The sequence below is a fragment of the Nyctibius grandis genome, chromosome 1 (assembly GCF_013368605.1).
Source record: "Nyctibius grandis isolate bNycGra1 chromosome 1, bNycGra1.pri, whole genome shotgun sequence".
NCBI lineage: Eukaryota > Metazoa > Chordata > Aves > Nyctibiiformes > Nyctibiidae > Nyctibius > Nyctibius grandis.
The window spans coordinates 92246349-92267219 of NC_090658.1; the positions used below are offsets into that span (position 1 = coordinate 92246349).

Below are 20871 nucleotides of genomic sequence, written 5' to 3' on the forward strand. Positions count from 1 at the left end.
CTTTGCTGTGTGCTGTCTCGTGGCTGCTTTCGCCTTTGATTAAGCAAAGCTGAAACCAGCATTTAATCCATAAAGTTGGAAATTAGACTGGAGGGGAGGGGTGGGAGAATGCTGCAACTGCAGCCAAAGGTCAGCTGAGTAATTTGTCTGAAAACCAGCCCAACTTGGTTTCATCCAATATTTTCAAACTCTTTCGCATGGAAAAGAAGTAGAGCCATAGCAACTGCAATAACTACGGTGTGTACATAATTGCCAAGAGGCACAATATTTGTAAAATATTTCCGTAGCTTTTCCAGTATATCTGATCTTTTTTCTCAGCAATAACAGCTCAAGGGTAAGCCATTATCAAGGCTTAGAGACATATTCCAAGTAGGGGGAATGAACGGTTCACCAGGAATACCTGCATAATAACCAGCATAAGATACCACTTCTTTGGTGGATTTGAGTTGCTGTTATTTGGTAAAGGCCTCCTGAGCATTTGTTAAACGTGATGGGAACTGGAAGTACGACAGGAAAATACCTGCACAAGGAACTGGGCTGTATCGGAACATTTTAGGGCTGAACAGATGTTTGGACAGGATGCCAGTTTAAGCCCCCCAGGGCCCATGGGAATGTGAGACCCACAGCACGTCTTGAAACCTATCTTCCATTGGAGCAACCACATCCCTGCCAGTGGCTTGGGAGTGGCCTGTAGAGGACACAACTGTCGCCCCTGGGTCTCTGTCTGTGTTCCCGAGGTAGGGGCTGAGAAACATTTCTTGGGCACCAAGACATTCTCTCAGAAGGTGGCAAAAAGTAGACTCCAGCGATGGAAAGATTTAGATCCTGTTACGAGCCACAGATGGACTTTGCTCCAGGTGACGAAGCTGTTGATCTTATTTATTCCCCTGTGGCCCTGACTCCTCCTCCATGTAAGGACCACCAGATCTTGCAGGAAAGCCCTTGTCAGACCCTTGTTAAATATTGTTTCTATTAGACACACTGTTAATCACTGCTGTAATCATTTCTAAACTTTCCATTAAATATTTCCAGCAGCTCTCGTCCTTGCCAAAAATCCCTCCTGTTACTGTCAGTGATCAAATCAGCACCAGTTTCAAGGGCACAAAGTTAAGATAATGCTGAGAACCAAGATTATTATATTTTACGCACTTCTAATTTGGCCTGGTTCAACAGTTCTCTAGAGTAGAAAATACAATAGCTAATAGCAGAAACAGAACTAATTACGTCTTTCAGAATTAATAAGTTGTGGCATAGTCTATGAGTCGTTTCCTTGCTGAACTAATTTTTTTTTACTCATCAAATTTGCTCATGGAGGAATTATCTTGAAGACAGAAGTAGACAGGGAGTTTTTTTTCCCAGAACAAATTTAAAAAGACATTAATATCTTGTAAGACCACATCCCAGATGATTCACTGATAACCTGTTACAAGCGTTTACAGAACGCAAAGTTACACAAACGGAGTCTGTGTAACACCACCAGAGCTAACAAAATAAATCATGACAGAGGAAAAGACAAACGATAGAAAATATTTATTGACATGGTATGTGCATTGTATATCTTAATATAGCAAAGGTTTGCATTGTTTTTCCCAAATGAGTTGTCATTTTGTGCAGTTAAAAATATTTAAAAACCACATTTTTTGAAGTTTGCTGTCAATCTTTAAACAGTTAAGAGCATTAAAGAATCATCAAAGCTTCCCCCGGAGGTTTGTAACCTAAATGCTATCTTACACTCGGAGCAAAAGGCTGGTGCAACAGGGACGCAAATATACTTTCAAATCCTTTGAGATTAGTGTGCAATTTTAAGCTTTCAATTTAACAATATTCTTTTTTTTTTCCCCATTCATTCTTTAATCCAGGGACTTGTAGATGGAAGTATCTGCAATATTCTGTGCTTTAAAATTAGAAGCAGTTGATTAGATTTCTACAAAGATACCAAACACAAATGGAAGGTATTTGAAAAAATTTATTGGCTAGAATTTGTAGGTACATGCAAAAATTTGAGCCAACATTTAAGTGCTTCAAGTCTGAGATTTTTTGTTTGTTGTGTTTTTGTTGCTTTTTTTTTTTTTTCCAATCGGGAACAGCCTTTACAGCCTTTACCAACAAAATGTCAGGTTTGAGAAACTTTCAAGTGAAAAAAACCTCCCTTTACTCACTACACTCTCAGTGACCCGGCGTGCTGGGAGGTTCACACTGCCAAGACTTTTGGCCAGGACACGGATCTGTTGCTTCCCAAGGACCCTAAACGAGCACAAGCATAATCTCTGCTACTTCAGAGGGATTGAAGTTCAGGGTCAAAACCCCCTGCCTGCTAGTGGTCCCTGCCAGAACCTGAGCCCTCTCACAGCCCCTTCCTCAGTGGCGTTGGCTGGGAAGAACAGCCTAAGCTTTAACAGCAAAAGGAGATTGTTCATGTAACTTGTGATTTTTACATCTTAATTTATACTATTACGCCTTTACCAGCTGCCTACTCTTTCTCACAATACATCCCTCTGCTACCTCGCAGCCATTTAATCTGTTACTTTTCAGACTTTCTTTATCCCTTGCATACCACCTCCGTCTTCCTGGTCTTCCGTACCATCTACTTCTCTTGCTCTCTCTTTCTGTATTAATTGCTGGTTGCTGCCAGGTTGTCCCTTCTCAGCAGAATAGGAGGAACTCCCCAGCTGCTTCTCTCCTCCACATGAAGATGAATTATTTTTCTACTTAAGCCATATTCTGTGCTGATTCATACTCCATACAGACTCATAAATCTGCAAAATTTGGATGGTAATTTATAAACTGAGTCAAGGACTTCTTTAAGCATTTTTTAAAGCACCAGGTACTCTATATTCATATAATAGAAATAATTTTGCTACCTAACATTGTATTTTTCTTATGTTAAGATAATACAAACTTTTAGACTTAATTTTTCGCATTGCAGATTATTCCTTTGACTTCCATTGTATGTCCCAGAGCCCCAAATTAAACACATGCACAAAAGCCTTGCAGAAGCTGGTCTGCATGTGTTAACAGTTTGTATATGAGGTTTATCTTTGGCCCAGGAAAAACTGACTTGTTAACTTTACAAACTGCCAGTAGGCCCCTAGCAGAAAAGGGATTTGACTGAGTTTGGTTTTTCCTAAAGCCAGGAATACAGTTAAAGAAAAGGATCTACTATAACAACTCTTATGGAGAAGCATTAGTACAGATGAAAATAAATGATGTACAGCCTGGTGCTTGAAAGAGGGAAAAATCCTTTGGGGAAACATCACAAGGGCTCTGTCCCCTTCTGGACTGGGAACCCAGCCTTGATGCTCGTGTCCTAGACAACAGCAGTTCTGATCTACTAAGAACACCCCCTCCTCGTATTTGCTCATTAATAACTAGATACTAACTGAAGTTTTTTTAAGGACATCTGAGATGATCACGGCTCAGAAATTCTTGTCCCATCTGCAGTGGCTGGTGCTAAGAGCTCTATGTGGGACATATTGACCTCCTGGGGTTGTGTGTAAGTACTCGATCTATGAACTATTTCAGAAGTCCCTGTAGTAAGCAATCACAATGGCTACATAAAGCAATTCCTTCTCTATTAGGCCAAGTGGCAGACTGAAATGTTGCCCCGCATGCAGATACAGTAGGAATAACATTTTGTCCATGTCTTCTTTTGCCTGCGTTCCCTTGCTTGAAAGCGCTGACCCAGTCAAAACTGCACATGCTCTACAAGCCCATATATTTGCATGTGTTTGTGCATGTGCACTCAGACACAGACACAGAGGCTTGAATATATATACAGTTTTGATTAATTTTTATATTGGTCTGTCCAGCCTCTTTAATCTCTTAGTACCATAAAATGAGGCACTGAGCATCTAATAGTTATCCTCTGAGGATAAACATTTGTTATCAGCCTGGTATGAGAACTTCAAGTCATGGCTGAGGTATTCATAGGAGACGATTATTATAACAAGAGCATTTGAAAGCTGACATCAACATTTTTCATTCTTACCTTGTCCCTGATTCCCAAACTAATAAAGAAATAGATTATATTTCTGCTCCTAAGGAGTACACCTATATAAGACTCATCAAAACAAGGAATTTACTAAGCCATCTTATCTTGATCAGTTTTGGACCCAAATCAACAATGAGAAAAATTGTAACAAAATCCTAGGCTGACTTGCATTGGATTAATGATGTGGTACCTTATTTGTCACAGTAACTATGGAAAAAGGCACTTAAGAAAAACATTATAGAGCCGACTAAAGAATATTGTAGGCCCATTGCATAGAGCAAGAGTGTTAAATACTGGACTGAGGTGATTTAAAATTGCTATCAGTGAAGCCAAACATCTTAATAGAGATGTTAACAGCAATAAAAAATAACTAACCTTAAAATCTTAGACATTAATTTCTAAACTTTAAAAACTATTACTAGTTTTCTGCAAACAATCACACAAAGTAAAAAAAAAAAAAAAAAAAAGAAAAGTTAAGTGTTCCCTGGAAAGGCTGACATTAAAAGAAATACTTTCTTCTAAAGTGAGATCTCTTCCAATTAATGAAATATTGTCAGAGTTAGTTATGGTATGGAAGCAAGTCTTAAATTTTTATGCTTTGGCAATAATATGACAAAGTAAGTTGCCTGCACATTCAGAAAGTGTCAGGTTTTATACCTTCAATCATCTACAAGAAAGTGGGTTACTAAAAATTATCTTATTTCATCAAAAGATATTACAAGCATATTTTAAAGATACCAACAAAAAAAGTATTTTAAAATCTTGTTATATTGTTTTCTTCTGCACAGGAAGAAAATGTAATTTGGTCAGCATAACCTTATGATAAAAAAAATGAAATATTGTGGTGGTGAATAATCTTAAAAGTATTGAAACCCAAAGGATATAATTGGAAATACACAGTATCATTTTATGTTATTAGATTAACGTAGCACCATAACAGTTCTGTGCGCTTCAAGATCTTGATATAAAATAAAAGATATAGACTTGTGTAGCAATCAACAACAATCTTTAAAAAGGTGATTTATGTGTAAAAGTCAAGCTCACTTTGTGTTTTCATTAAATATATGGTTCAGCAAACATATTGAACCAAATTATTTGCTAACTACTGCTGCTACCTAACAAGATATCTGTTATAATGTACAGGATAGTTCTTCTACTGTTCAGAAGGTGGTATAATTTAGTTTGGAGAAATTTTTAGCTTAACCTTGTAACTCATGTTGATGTGGAGTCTGAATATAACATGATTAAAACTACCCATTTTGTGAAACTGTACAAAGCCAAACTAAAACATTGCTTTCCAACTCCCAGCCTAATACATACTATCCTATCTATGAAGCTGACTTCATATAAAAGTAATTTATAACAACTGCAAAAATGCTTAGCACCCAAAAAATCTATCATCTGTGAAGCTCTAAATGATTGTCAAAGAGCCACTTCAGAAGTCAGTGACTTCTCCCAACGGTAAAGCTAAACATTTGACCAGAAACTAAACCTACAGCTCTCCAAAAACTATTTGGAATGCAAACGCATGTGTTTTAAGACTTCTATAGCTTCTCAAAGAAGATTTAAAGGCATTAAATTATGTCTTGATGCTTCTTCTTCCAAATACGGAAACTTTTATGTTCATTAATTTATTTTTGCTGTTTTTACTAAGCAATGAAGTGAAACTTGCCTTTAAGGTCTAACCCTCAGCTACAGAAATTTGGGATTTCCATGGAAGTGTTCCTGCAACAACCAGAGGACGAAGTTTTCCAAACTAACAAGCATGAACTAGACTGCTGCTTCTCAACATGGAGCTGTGGTCTTTAGAGAATGCCAAAATAATGTCTGGGTCTCATGCAGTTCTCTGGATCATTCTGCACATACAGTAATGTCCTGTATGCACAACTGGCATTTGAAGAATTGGAACAGAACCCTGAGAAAAGCAAATCCATTGGAAAAATAGATATTGTTTGAGAAGTTTCAATCCTTCCCTTGGAATAAAAAAATTATAAACAGGTGTGGTCATTTTTATTCTGATGTGATTGATTTGAATGTATCACAACTGCAAACATAAATATAGTTTGGGATTTTAAGTGCATATCTAGGGTTGATTACAATTAGAAATATTTCGTTTGACAATTCTACCCATGCCCCAGCAATTCAGTGTTCCTCAAGTCACCATAACATTACTTGCGAGCTTTGAGTTCAAAAACATCCTGACGTGGAGTGATGTTCTTCCAGTAACCACCACAGCAGACTTTTACTCTATGGTAATACGGGTGCTAAGCGAGTCAGGTTCAGCTCTCTTCAGCCTTGTGTGCAATTCTCATCATTCCCATGTATCCAGAAGCAAATCTGAGCATATTTGAGAGGAGTAATTCTTACTGCTACATTGTAATCCTGCTGTTCACCATTAACATCCACCCACTGATGGCCTGAGTAAACAGCGATGATCTTGCGTTTCCACTTCTTTTTGTTTGGCTCCTTAAGACGGAGGTAGATGCCAGATCCAGTGGAGCCAGGCTCAGCATCACAGTACTGATAAAAGAGATCATTGGACTCATCAGAAATGCTACAAAATCTATAGACCAGCTGCCCAGATCGATCATTGTCAAAACCTGAGAAGTGGATCATGCTCCCAGGCATCATTTTGATTGTTGGGCTGATTCCCAGCTCCATGTATTTCCTTTTGTGGGGACGCTTGAGCTCAAGAACAGCATAATCATAATCCAGGGCAATATCCCCAGAGACACCCTTAAACCAGCCTTTAGGGATGTGGGTACTCTTCACCCTGGTCCACTGGAAGGAGGGCATGCCATCTGAGGTCTCCTGCTTCCTCCCAGATCTCCTCTGCTTTCTCCTACCACCTTTGGATTGTCGCCTTGGTTCTGTGGCAACTTCGGGATCCTCTTGGGCCGCAGAAACTTCTCTCCTACTTCTTTTAGCACCTTTGCGTTTCCTGCCGTCACCTCTGGATTTCATCTTCATCAGGCCCACCCTCAATCTTTTGCTGCCCTTAACATAATCCTTGCCGTTGTGCAGACAGTGGGCAGCTGTCAGCACGTGTTTGGGGGAAATGAGAATGCCGCTACAGCCGGTGGAAATCTTCACAGCTGTGTTGAACGGAAAGTTGGTCATAAACCGCTTGTCATAGATGCTGAACCTGCTGTCCGTTCCATATATCTGCCTCTTCTTTCTCAAAGACTTCCGTGTGGTTGTGTTTCCAGCTGGGTCAAGCACTAGTCCATGGACATTCACTTCGGTAAGGGTCCGTGTGCCGTTTTCAAAAACGGTCTCATAGGATAAGAGGTCCTTCAAGTCAGACAAGCTTGGCACCGGCAACTTCCTTTGACATTCAATTCCACATACGCTGTTCAGCTCTAGTTTGGTTTTTGCTTCAAATTTAGGTCTGTCAAGGGAGAAAGTTCTTTCGCTCACAATCTGGGGAATCTTCTTTATGTGCCAAGTAAAATCTTGTTCAGTTTCTGTTCCATTAGTGAGACCCAATATAGGTATGAAAAATATGAATAGCAGTAACACGTGCTCCATTTTATCTATTTTTTTCTAAAACAAGAAAGAGAGATTTGAAAACACGTGTTGGAAATACAAACAGTTATCTTAGCATCTTCAAAGTATAATCATGCAATATTAGCACTGACATCAGCGGAACAGAATTTAACACTGCTCAAAATAGAAATGCCTCTGATATTCCCTGTATTGCCTCTGATGCTTCCAATGGTCTCTAGCAAGATGGGTGCTGACAAGTCAGCCAGCATCCATGCTGAGCTACCAGCTGGAAGGTAGAAGCAGCTGAGTTTTACCTGCTTTTCCCTCAGCAGGGCACTAGTCTGAGTCATTCCACTCTGTACAGTGCCCTGGTTTTATTTATCCTGTAGGAATGCAATTATGTTTTACACTTCTGCTTCTCTTCTCTATAGCTATTGGTTGTAGGTAGAACATGGTTGAAAACCACTAATGTATTCAAAAGTCACATTCAAAAGTTGTGATCCAGGCAGAGATGGACAGACAGACTACACTTGTGAGACTCAGGAACCCTTAGGAAACCAGACCAATTGTGCTCTTTCCTGTATTGGCCAAAAAGTAGCAGCTTTAAGTGACCTAAAAGTCACCAATGGTTCTGCATTACTTACCCAGCTAAGACCTGTGAATCTGCCTGCTATGTAAAATGACACTTTGCTAATTGCTCTCCCAAGGAACCAACTTAGAAACATCTCCTTACCCCTTTCAAAGTTCATGTTGTCTGGATGTGACAGATGGAGCAATTTGGGCACCTAAACAAGGTGGTAAGTCCCATTTTACATGCTTTAAGCTCCTGCTGCTCTGAAAGGCATGGGTCTCTTGCAGATCCTGCGTTGTATCTCCCGGTGTGCCGTCGACACCAAAACCTCATTCATTTCCTGTGTGTGGGTGTCTGAATCTCTCTCAGGATGTCAGAGAATTTCAAAATCCGTGGTTGGAGGGGACAGATGAGCAAGGAAAGTAGAAGGTTGCCGGTCTAGAGGAATCTCCTGGTTATATACATGCAGGAAAGCCCAGCCAAATAGGAGGGACAAGTCTGCTGACTCATTGCATGCCTTTTTCTTGCAGGATCCCACAAAGGCTGCAGGAACCGTGCTGTCTGTGCCTTACGGTCACACGTGGAAAGCCCCACCCAGATGGGGTGATGCACCACACAAAGAGCTAATACTTTAAATGGGAAAGACAAAAAGCAGTATTATTCCCATCTGTAGTTGGGAAACACGCATAAAGAATGTAAAATTGTTAGAAGACTGTGGCAGAGCCAGAAACTGAACCCAGAAGTCTTGATTCTGAGCTCAAAATGTTATTGAAAAGACCATTTTTATCCTTTGGCAGCAGTGATATCAGTGGCATTAACCAACTACCAGCCACTGCCATTGGGAAAGCTGCACTCCATTCTCATATCCTTCATTCCAATTACATGGAAACCTCAGCTGTGCAGAAAGAAAGGTCTATGATTAAACTTTAAAAGCCAAGCAATTCAAGGATATGTATGTGGTTAAGCTCTCTGGTTTACATTGTAATGGCGGTGTAAACCAGAGGAAAGATAACTGCTTTCCTTTTCTTGAGCTTAGTTTAGAATAATATGAGTACTGCTACGCAGTGCAACAGCCTGGTTACAAGCTAGCTAAAGATCTAGCATGAACAAAGCAGAGTATGTGTGCAACATGGAAAAAGCTGTATAACAGACCAATAAGTCCTATAATTTTGAGGCATCTTCACCATATAGACATAGTTCTTGTCTATAAGAGGTAACAATTATCACTTTTTAGCTAACTAAGCACTATGGTTCAAACACAGCTTGTTGCTTCTGATGCCAAATTCAGAGGGTGGTTTTGTTTTAGCATAATTTTTGATGCTTTTCACCTTTGCCTGCATGGAACACCAACTTTGAACTGGAGTTTACTTACTAGGATATACATAAAGCACATTTTACAATACAGTATAAAGATACCCACCCTGGCTTTAAAGTAGCTAACTCAGGTTTTGAAGAAGATGTGTGGACTTTCATAAGACATCTGGAGATTACAGCGACTCACGGGCCTAAGCTCTGGGGCATATGTGGTCATACTAAAAGATATCTGAAGGTTTTGAAAGCAGAGCAGAGTCATCCCAGGCGCAAGATTTTGCAGAGAGATACCAGTTGACCATACCAGTCTAAGTTATTGGTATAGCAGAAATGCACATATTTAAACATTAACTTTTCTATACAAAGTTACCTTCAAAGTATTGTTTTGGTTATTGCTCAAGTAGTACTAAATTTTAAGAGGAATGATAATTCCACAAATCTATGGGTACATGATAAGGCGTCAAAATAAAGAAATACTATGATGAGAACATAAGAATAGCTTTCCTGGCCTGACCAAAGGTCCACCTCACCTAAAATCCTGTTTCTGACTCTGGCAAAACGCAGATGCCTAGGGTAGAGCACAAGAATAGGGCAACCATGTATGTCCCTCCTCCCTCATAGTCTCTTAGCTTACAACCAGTTGCACTTCATGGACTTTAAACCAGAGGTAGTTTCTGTAGTGTGAGGAAACCTCAGTGGATTTCTCTTTCATAGTTTCTCAGTCTTTTCTTGAACCCATATAAAATTTTGTATCCACAATGTTCTGTGTTAAAGAGTTCCACAGCTTAACTACATGTTGTATAAGGAAGCATCTCCTTTTCTTTATTTTCAGCCTGTGACAAACTAGCATGGTTTAATGATAAATAACGTGGTATTAATGAGGAAAAGCTGGTCTTAATTTGCTTTGCCCTAATATAGCTGTTGAACAAATACAAGATATTAAGGAATCCAGTTCATCCGTCAGTCTTGAGAATGTCTTTTCTATGTTCTTTCCTAGAATACTCCTCCCTTTCTCAGCCCTTCCTCAGGATCTGGGTATTTGATATTTCTCTATAGCTGAATTTTGTGAGCCCCAAGGAAAGTTCATTCACTCACTGCTAGTTCATATAGAAATTCTTAGAGGTGTCTGGGTTGAAGTCATTCCACTGCTATGGCTGAAGTCTTCCCAGCTGGACCCATAACTAACTTCATTTTATAACAAGACTTTCTGCAAGCAAATGGGTGGAGTAATATGGCTCCCTTCCTCCACTCTTTAAAAAGAAAAATACCAAAACATGCAACCCTCAACAGATGCATTGGAGCCTCCCATTTGAAATGCTATACTCAAGTGCTCACTACTTACAAAGGCAGTCTCAGAAGCCAAGATTTTCATCATTTCTAATGAACTGCTTGTTGCTTGTAATGAACTAACTACACTTCAGTAGAACTGGAAGAAGTCCAAGCTGAGGAACTTGATGAAAATGGTAATTCTCATTACAGACCAGAGCAGCTGTCCTACTAGGCAGCATTGTCATTTACAACCACTTAAGCTCTGTTTACTAACCTGATCTCTATCATTCAAGCAAGTCCAACTTCAAGCATGGGCAATGTCAGTGGTTGCCATGGCTCAGTACAGGTTGCTGGCAAGGGGAGAACACAGGGATTCCTCTTGCCAGACAAAGGGGATAAAAATGTGTAGATGGCTGCAAAGATACCTTTGCAGGATGAGAGAAGGGGAGCGAGAATACAGCCTTCAGAAGAAGGAGGAAGGGCCCTGAGAATGCTACAAACTGGACGCAAGAAAAACCCCTCAATGTCTTACTCACTTTCTGCCACGCTGTTCTCCATTCTTCCTCCAAACCCCAAGCTGCTCTGCCCTCTCCTTTCCTTTGCTCATTTCCCATACAAATTTTGGGTTGGCTTACAGTAATTAGAAGCCTTGAGTCAGCTCTGTCTTTATGGTAGGATGAATTGCTTCAGAGAACACAGAGGGCGATGGAAACTAGAAAGTGAGAGAGAAAGATCCCCAGCTCCATGAAAATGTTGAAATTCTTCCTCCAGTTTCCAAATCCAGCTGATAATGCTGAGAACTCCCTGTTTGGTGGCATTCCAGTTACCAGGTGTATGTATACAATTAAAAGTATTTTCAGTTCTTCTCAGTTCTTGCTTCTGACATCAAATCTTTCTGCATTCACAGGACAAAACCTACCCGTGTCCTAACTTTTCAGGATATCTTTCAAATATTTTGTCGGTATAACCTATCTTACTCCAGCAGAATGCATCTCAAATGCTCAAGGGAAGGCTTGTAGTCAAGCAGAACTAGAATACGTTTCTGTTAAGGTTACCCCAGAGTGAATTTACATGTCAGTGTAGCTCAGACAGAAGAAAAGTTGTGTCCAGCTACCTGGCAGCGTTTTATCTTGGTCTGTTCAGTGCAGCCTCTGCTCTGGGGTTTCCTTCTTATTGTAGGAAAGTCAGCACGTTTCAAACTAAGCTTGCATAATTTTAAATGCAATTTTCAGACCATAAAATATCAGAGGCTGCTACACTAACCAGCTCCTTTAACTGCTTTTGGCCTTATTCTTGAAATGGCCTGAAAGTTGGAATTCACAGTTCTACTCTGACAAAGCAAAACAGAGAACAAATTTTGGAAATGTCACACTCCCTGGAAGAAACCACTACCCTAACCTTATCCGCCACTGCCCCCTTCACTCCTCCGGGTGTGCTCGCTCTGTGTATTGGCACATAGGTTCCGTCCTCCCCTCTGCCTTACGGAGAAAACCCCACCGCCACTCCTGGCCCTTACAAGATTTAAGCAGCTTCAGTAGCCGTAAGGAGAACTAATTTTACACGGCAGGAGCGACAGCTCCTTTCTGAAATCGCACACGCAGGGGGAAATTAAGAAAGGGGGGGGATGAATGGCAATGGGGACAGGGGCTTCACCTCCGAAGGAGTTTCCCCTTTCCCGGCCGCGGGATGGCGCGCCCGGACAGCCGCCGGCCGGCCACCGCCGCGGGCCCCGCTTCACCCTCCTCCTGCCATCCCCCGGCTCCCGGGCTGGCCCCTCGGCAGCCCCCGCTCCTCCCAACCCTCCCCGCCGCCGGGCTCTTCTCCCCGCTCCTCTGGATCATGGGGAAGCGGCAGGAGTCGAGCCCTGCCAACCGGGGCTGCCCCCGGGACGGGAGCGGGCGGGTACCGGCCGGGAACCAGCCGGAGGAACGACGGGGACGGGGGGGCTTTGCCGGGACGGCCGCTTTTCCACTGTCCGCTCCGCTTCTGCCGGCCACTCCTATGCGTTAGCATGTTAAAGCTTAGGGTTTTCCTGGAAGAAGCCGAGTGTTTGGAGAGGAAGGCTTGAACTCGACAGCTCTTTAGCCATCCCCTGGTCCTCGTTTTCTGCGGGAGGCTCTGCTTTTCCGCCTCTGATCCAAAGGAGTTCCCTTTCTCCAGAGCCTGCAAGTTAAATACCTTGGCATGGCTTTTTTTGCCATTCCAAGATAAATCTGCTTCCAGCCGTGACGAATCTGGACGAAATTAATGTCAATTCCAGAAGAGCGCGGGGATGGCAGCGCGAATACTGAGGGGATGAATCAGAATTAAAGGAGAGGTTGTTTTGAAGGGTGAAGAGGCTCCTTGCCTGCTCCCCGAAGAAGACACAGCACAGAGACAAACCCCTGAAAGCCCGATAAATATGCCCCTTTGCTTCCATCCCGTTAGCTGTCTTGTGAAACCAGTTTCAAATTAAAACAAAAAAAGGACCAAAGAAACGTGTCACTTTTTAGTCCTATCAAAAATACATCCATCAGGCTAAAGAGGCAGAAGCTTTATACAAAACCCTTCAGCTGCCAAGCTCAAGGTACTGACAGCGCTCAGCCTCATCATTTTTAAAAACGACCCGTGTCGGAAGAACGACATCGCAAAAGAAAGATCACCTTACGGACGTTACCGTGGTCTGCCCGGTCCCCGGACTCGGGCTGCCCCGTCCCCATCCCCGGGCAGCCAACCTCAGCCCCATCCCCAGCTCCCAGCCTGCCCACCCAGCGCTGCCCCGACCAGGTCTCTCGGGGCAGCCTCTACCCGTCGGGAAGGGTTTCCTTCATACCTGGCACCCCGCGGGACGAACGGAGGGGAAGGCGGCCACAGCCCCGGGGCGCAGGCTGCCCGCTCTCCGCGCCGCCCGCCCGCAGCCCAGCGCCCGCGGCTACTGAGGACGGGGCGGGGGGAGCGGGCAGGTCTTCCCAGGCGGGGGAGGGGATGGAAAAAGGAAAAAAAAAAAAAGAAGAAGAAAAAGGAGGCGAGAGGGAGGAGGGCGGAAGAGCGAGAGGGGGAGGGCCGAGGGGAGCGGAGGCAGATCCCGGTGTCTCCTCGGATGGGAAGGGAAGAAGGGGCTCTGCCTGCGGGGCGGGGAGGTGCATCGCCCCGGGAGAAGCTTCCTCCGGGCGCCGGGCGAGAGACGGGGTGACCCGCGCAGGGACGGGGCGGGGGAGGCTGCCGAGACGGGGGGGGGAGGCGGAGACAAGTGGGGAGGCGGAGGGACCCCGTCCCGGGGGGAGTGGCGGGAGGGCGCCGCACCGTCCGCGCCGCGGCACCTGCGTGGGGACGGGGCTGCCGGGCACGACGGGGCCGGGCGGCGGCGGCGGTGGCAGCGGGTGGGGGGGGGCCGCTCCGCCCTGACCCGCCGTAGGTCTCCTGGGGAAGGCGAGGAGCGGCGGCCGGCTCCACAGGAGGCTCCTCGGGACGGGATGGGGCTTGCGGCGGCGGGGAGGGGCGGTCCCCAGACCCGTGGCCTTCCAACGACTCCCTCCCTCGTCCCTCAGGGGCATCCCGGCCCCCGGCCTTCCCGGCCCCGCCTCTCTGCGATGCCCCGCTCCTCTGCGATGCCCCGCTCCTAGGGGACCTTCCTGGCCCCGCTTCTCAAGGGTACCCCACTCTTCAGAGGTGCCGTGCTGCTCAGGGACCTTCCTGGCCCCACTCCTCGGGGGTGCCCCACTCCTCCCCAGCCCTGCTCCTCAGGGCCTCAGAGACCAGGTGAGAAGCACCTCCCTCCTTTTCTCATCACTCTTTACCCTTCTCTTCTTTTCTCATCACTCTTCACCCCTCTCTGCCTTCCACTTCCCTTGGTGTTCCTTTTGTCTCCTCTCTCAAGGTGGAAAGCTTTGGGTGGTGGTATCTGCTCTGTGGATCAGTCTCTTGCATAAGATCCTCCTCAAAGCGTTCCACTGCTATGTAGATGTGCAACGTGAAAAGCTCGTTCACTAAGCACTTCTGCAACTGCTTAACCTGAGTAGTTTCAATGAGCTCATCCGCTGAAAACTCAGCTCGCGCTAGACAAGGGCCCACCGATTTGCCAAAACCGGCGGGAAATTTGTGGCATTGCTAGAGATCAGACTGAGATCTCCAGAGTACTGTTTTGTCATCTTAATCATAGGCATATCCTTCCTTTAAAAGACTTAACTTCTGAATTTTAGTGAAACCAATTATATAAATATGTTGGAAATAAGGCTTTGGCCAGCAACTGCACCCTGCAGTTTCATTTCAAAGACTGAGGCTGATTTCTTCAAAATGCAAATTTTGTTTGCAGTCCTGGTTTTGTTGTTGTTTGTAAGTACAACTTAAAACCAAAGGGTAATAATAATTATTCATGTGACTGAGAAAACAAGCTGAAGAATTCCCAGTTTAATTAACAAGGCAAGAGAGAAATGAGTCTAAGGTAGTTAAGTTTTACATGCAATTTATTGGACATAAGAGCTTCCATAACAGATCAGACCAAGGGCTTTGCTGGACCAGTATCGTATTGCGCTAGTACAGGGCACGGTCATGCAACAGGCCCCTCCAGCACTTTCCCTGCCACCAATATTTCAAACTCACAGATTTTCTGAGTCAGATGTAGTTTCTATGCCCTTAGTAACGTTCACTGGATTTCTCCGTCAGGCACGTGCCAGTCTTCCCTTAAACCTACTGTTTAAGGGAAAGCATCTGTAGCATCTACAACCTGCTGTGATGACAAGTTCCGCAGGTCAACCATGTGTTGTGCAAAAACCTGCCTCCTTTTGTGTATTTTCAACCTGGCTACTGCTAGCTTTGTTTGATGCTCACTAGTTCTTTATCATACGCCCTGTAGGCCCTCTCCCACCCTGAAGAATTCTAGCTAAGTTAGCTGTGCTTTACATGAAAGACATTCCTGTTTTCTGTTCTACTGCTGATGTGCAGGGACCAGAACAGCATCTGAAGGATGATGCGGCCAAACACTTCTTGGCAGTGGCAGGTAGAAAACAGTTACTTGCATTGGGCAGCTGTGTTGAGTAACAACAGCTGCAGTTTGGGAGGTTCAGACTGGACATCAGGAAAAATTTCTTGACTGGAAGGATCACGCAACACTGGAACAAATTGCCCAGACAGGTTGTGGAATCGCCGTCCGTGGTGGTTTCCAACACCCAGCTAGACAAAGCCACAGCTGACCTGATCCAGTGTTGGCAAAAGTCCTGCTTGAAGTGGAAGGTTGGATGGGGTGACCTGCAGAGGTCCCTCTCAACCAATGTTTCTATGATTCTTTACCTATACAGAAGATGCAAGTAAAATACAGATTGCTGTGGCAGCAAAAAGATATTCTTTGTTTTGTTCTCTGCTGATGTCTTAACCCTTCCTAGTATTTTTCATTTTTTAGCAGCTGTTGGGCACCAGGCAGATGTTCCCATGGAGCCATTTTCATAACTTCAGGACTCTGTCTTCTGAGAAGTAATGACCAGATCAGAACCTGCCTTTTCACACCTGAAGTAAGGATCATTTCCCCTCTGTGCATCACTTTGCATTAATCTGCATTGAACTCCATCTGCCCTTTTATTGCTCAGTCACTCCTTTTCCATAAACTTGTCTGCAGATCTTCAAGATTGTCTCATCTTTATTAACCTAAATAACTTGATAGCCTCATCAGACTTTGTGACCTGACTACTCATCCCTTTTCCAGATCATTTGTGAATACACTCAATAATGCAGGGCACAGCAGATTGTTATTGGTAACCTATCATCCCTACAAGAGCTGATCACTTAGTCCTATATTTTGTTTCCTGTCTTTCAGAAAATTAGGCTATCATCAGAGGTTTGCTTCTGTCTATTGAACTCCAGGTGCTGGGATCAGTGTGCTTCTGCTGCATCACTCCGCTTGCTCCTGCTTTCGGAATCTGGGCTGGGCTGTCTAGTTCATGCTTTCTTTTTTTACCTGGAAGACTGACTAATAACAATAGAGTTGACTCCTGCTTTCACACTCCTCTCTCTTCTCAGACAACATTCATTGAAAGCTTTCAAGATAAATGAACATTGTAAAAAATTGTATTAGAAAATCAGAATACATTCATGAGCATAACTTATATCTATGTTTTTAAATTACTTAAAACCATCTTTTTTGAGTCTTGTTTCATTACTAATATTTTACTTCTTGCAATAATAAGATTATACATTTTGGATAATTCTTCATAAAAATTTAGAGGTTTTTTTTTTTGAAAAAATAATTGTCACATTAAAAATTTCCTCAAAATATAGTTTGCAAGAGACATGAGGAATATGTATTTCAGAATACTGATTCTTTAGAAACACACTGTGTAATATACATGGTAAGGCTGTAAAAATATAATTGTTGGAAAAGGTCCAGCATGCTAATTTTATCCTTCAGAAGTAATTTTATCTCATTAGAAGATTAGTGAACCCGTTTGGTATTTCTACATGTTCCAAAAATAAGTTTGACATCATATACCAGCTGAGAGATGTTCACTTGGAACTGAGCTTTGAAAGACTCACACCTAAAATTAAAAAAAAGAAAAACAAACAACAAGTGTCAGAGAAAAAAATAAAAGCAAATCTGTATTAACATCAAGAATGTAATGACTTCTATCAAAATTCTTCCTGCATATCTAAAAGAAAATAAAGAAAAAAAAAGCAAGTTTTTATCATCAGATTTGTACCCTGGATTTAAGTGAATTCATGGAACCATAGTGCTCTTATCTTAGGGTAGATAATCCACAAAATGAGCTACAGAATGTTTCCAAATAAGATTCTCCTAGATTTTTTTCAGGTAAAAATTTGAGATAGGATCTTCAGCTTTCCCTGTGGGCAGCATACGCTGAGCATGGATGTAGAGGCTGGGCAGCTGCTCCTGGAATGTCATCTGGCCTTACAACACTGGAGGAACACACTCTTTCATGTGGGGCTTGCACACATGCGAAAAATGTTTGATCGTAGCAACAACGTGCCTTGTCTGCAATCTCCAAATTGTATTCCATGTAGTGCATTATGACTCAGCAGGCAGATACACCTACCCACAAAACATTCCATCACACATGACTTATGGGAGGAGAAAACAGGCAGCTGCAACTCAGGAAAACCAAAACAAGGTTCACAGATGTCAAAAAGAATGCAAATGCCTATAACCAAATTAAAAGTTCAGTGCATAGTCCCTAGCCATACCCCACAAGTAGTCAGCTTTAATCTCTTACTTTCCTCTCTTCAGTCCTACTCATGTATACATGTACACATGTACTTTATTCCAAAACTAGTGATTACTTGGATAGTGCAGGTAACTCCCTTTCCTTCACACTACCTCACTTCTCCCTTTCCTTCACCCTACTACTTCTCAAGCTACCTCTGGGAACTCTTCCAGCTCAGCTGATATCATATGTTTCACTTCCTTCCTACTTTTCTTGTCACAGGAAGACTAATTTTTATGAGCTTTAACACTTTTCCAGTCCCCAAACACTAAACTTGGGATAACTCATTGGCTCATGATGAATGGACGTGAGATAATTCCTACAGCTTTCAGAACAAAGGGATGTGAAATACAATGGATCTTTCTTACAGGATCAAGAATGGTCTCCATGGTAGTGTCTCTTCTGTAGCAGCTTGCTGCCACAGAAGCCCTTTTGTTTTGTGGACCAGTTGGGGTTGGTTATTGTGCTGTTCAGAGGTTTGTGTGACACAATGCTGACCAGTTAGACTAAAACACTGAATGAAACAGACCTCTGTTAGACACCCTGGCTTTGAGGACTTGGAAAACACGCAAGAACTGCAATAAATTGCATCGTTTTTTAAGAGTGCACATAGTGAGGACAAAGAGGACAATAACAGCATTGCTAGCTCAGGAAGATTCTGCATAGACCATGGACTATTGCAGTACAGGCTGACGAGGTAGTTAGTAATTTTAAATGGGGTATAGGTGTACGAGGGAATATGGTGCCAGAAACAAGGTTATTAGCAATGAATGCAATGTTGTCGACACAATAACTTACAGATGACAAAAAGAAGGAGGTATATGAAACTCGAGGTGTCTGGTTGTGACCTGATTTTCATGAACTAGATATATGGGTAAATAATAGACTTGGAAAAAAACACTTTGTAGTAGTACAAACAGAGAAGACCCATTTCCAAGTTAAAACTATGTCAAGCTTGTGGTCAGATCAAGAGGATGCTTTCTTCAGTGAGGCAGCAAGCAAAAATAAATGTGGATATGTCTAAGCACATGACCCATAGGAGAGAGGCTCTTCTAACTGTGCAGAATGGAAGCGAGTTAATAGCCCAGCCTCCACCCAGTTCCTGTCTTTTCTCATTTTTGTCTCTCCCTAGAACAGCAGTTGAAAATGAATCTGGACAGGCTGGTTGTTCTGACATTCATATGTTTAGTAGAAAAGCAGAGTTGATTGTTCACTCATCATTGAGAAAAGAGCAAAACCTACAGTTCTTACCTGATGTGTAGCATCGTGGAGATTAAATACATATGTGTAAAGTAAACCTTTTTCTCAAGGACAATTTCCACAAGAAGAGGTACTTCTCGAGATGTGTCAGATGGCAAATATTTTTACAGACATGATGTGTTAGCAGGTTGCAGGCAGGTACAGTTAAGGGAAAAAAAACCCACACCATTTTTGTGAGCATGTTGCTTTAAAGGAAACCGTTTCCTCCTACTGGTGTTCCCAATGCACTCAGCACACCAGCAGCTCTACTGGAAAATCAGTGAACTGTAGATGGTAATACAGCATACTATGATATGGATAAATGACATTTTGATGTGACGAGAAAAGAAGTGCATGACCAGAGACTCTGAGAAGTTTTGGAAAAACACCCGACTTTGTCTGGCTAAAGCTGAATATTCATTCCCTCCCCAAGCCTCTAAATTCCTATAATGGAAACAGCATACCGCAGAGGCAAGTTAATAGAGTGACATTGACATGTTAGATAAAATAAGATTTTAGCTACCATCAGCATGATTGACCCAACAGAGGGGAAAGAGATTCCAGGGAAAGATGAACTGGCCAGGGACATGGTGCCTAATCTCACTATTCAAACCAGTAGAGAGTCAGTGGCAGTGAAATGCACATCTTAAAAAGTCTGAGAAATCAGAGGAATTAACAGCAATATGTTAACAGAGAAAATGTGACATTCAGCATAAAACTGAGGGCCTGTGGTACTTCCAAACAGGATATAGAAGCAATCTTCCTCTACAAGTAGGGACAAAGTAGGAAAAGGTGCAGTAACAGAAACTGCATTTTCAAGAGCTCAAAAAAAAAGGGGGGGGGATGTTTGCCTTAATTCCTAGGTAGTAAGGAATACTGTCTTTACTGCCAGTGTTAACTGAAGGTGACCATAAACCATTTACTGCCATCGCAAACATGCCCAGGAGAGTTCAAGATTAATTTTTCAGCTATAGCTGCATGACTTATAAATTGAATACAAACCTGAGGGAAAAACCACACCTTAAAAGAACCATTTACTTAACCACATTCCAGAATAGCATTCCATCAAAAGGCAAATGTGTTTTGTTTATTCTTACTAAACTGTAGGTACGAAGTCAGATCCGAAGAAAACCTGGTGATACCGTTTTAAAATTCCATTCACAACCCTGAAATAGCTGGGTGTTTCTGCTAAAATTATTAACAGTGTAATAGCTACTAATGTAGGAATTTTTAAGGTTCCACTTTAGACTTCAAACTTGGTATTCCACTGAAACCAAGACAGGCATTTTATATCTCTCAGAGCCATAATTACTATTAGGAAAACAACGTTATATTTATTGCTAAAACCCATGGTGAATACAGCGTTAGGGTTGCCAAGCATGCCTTGGTGCTGTCCAGAGCGCGTTAAGCGTACATTACCTTTGGGTCTCTGAAGCTGTCAGGAGAAACTAAGACCAAACAACATCCAGGACACATTTCTAATGCAATCTTCCATCTTCTGTTTCGTGCCCCACATAGCTCTCTCTGTGTCTCCTGTTCATGTATTCTCACTGACCTCCACGGCGTTAGGCAGGAGTCAGTCACGCTGGTAACTGCGGGGAAGTACAGCTGCAGCTAAAGTAACAGGGGATCTTTTTTGTGGGTGATACTATGCAGGAGATTGAAGTAAATACTCATAACTGTCCTTCTTGGCTCTCAAAATCTCTGCATATTTCTAATAGTTTTAAAGCTGTCTGTAGGTTTTCAGCTCACTGCTGGAATCATTTCCACATGCTAACAACCCAGTGAACAGTTCAACAAGGAGAGGGAAGGCA

General features: G+C 42.8%; 1 protein-coding gene and 1 long non-coding RNA gene across 4 annotated transcripts; one reads left to right on the forward strand and one right to left on the reverse strand.

The window, feature by feature from the left end:
- Nucleotides 1-1515: 1515 nt before the first annotated feature.
- Nucleotides 1516-13793, reverse strand: PRSS35 (serine protease 35). 2 transcript variants are annotated; one of them, XM_068407662.1, is made up of 3 exons: nt 13444-13793; nt 8214-8680; nt 1516-7537 (listed from the first exon to the last, which is right to left on the reverse strand). In XM_068407662.1, the coding sequence occupies exon 3, from the start codon at nt 7520-7522 to the stop codon at nt 6281-6283; it is 1242 nt and encodes a 413-aa protein (XP_068263763.1). In that variant the 5' UTR covers nt 7523-7537; nt 8214-8680; nt 13444-13793; the 3' UTR covers nt 1516-6280. The 2 variants fall into 2 exon arrangements, with proteins under 2 accessions (XP_068263763.1, XP_068263754.1); XM_068407653.1 differs by lacking the exon at nt 8214-8680.
- Nucleotides 13680-16692, forward strand: LOC137667136 (uncharacterized). Of its 2 annotated transcripts, none has more exons than XR_011048760.1 (4): nt 13680-13799; nt 14159-14369; nt 16006-16114; nt 16417-16692. It is a non-coding gene; the product is annotated as an uncharacterized lncRNA (long non-coding RNA). The 2 variants fall into 2 exon arrangements; XR_011048761.1 differs by having other exon boundaries at nt 16009-16114.
- The last annotated feature ends 4179 nt before the right edge of the window (nt 16693-20871 follow it).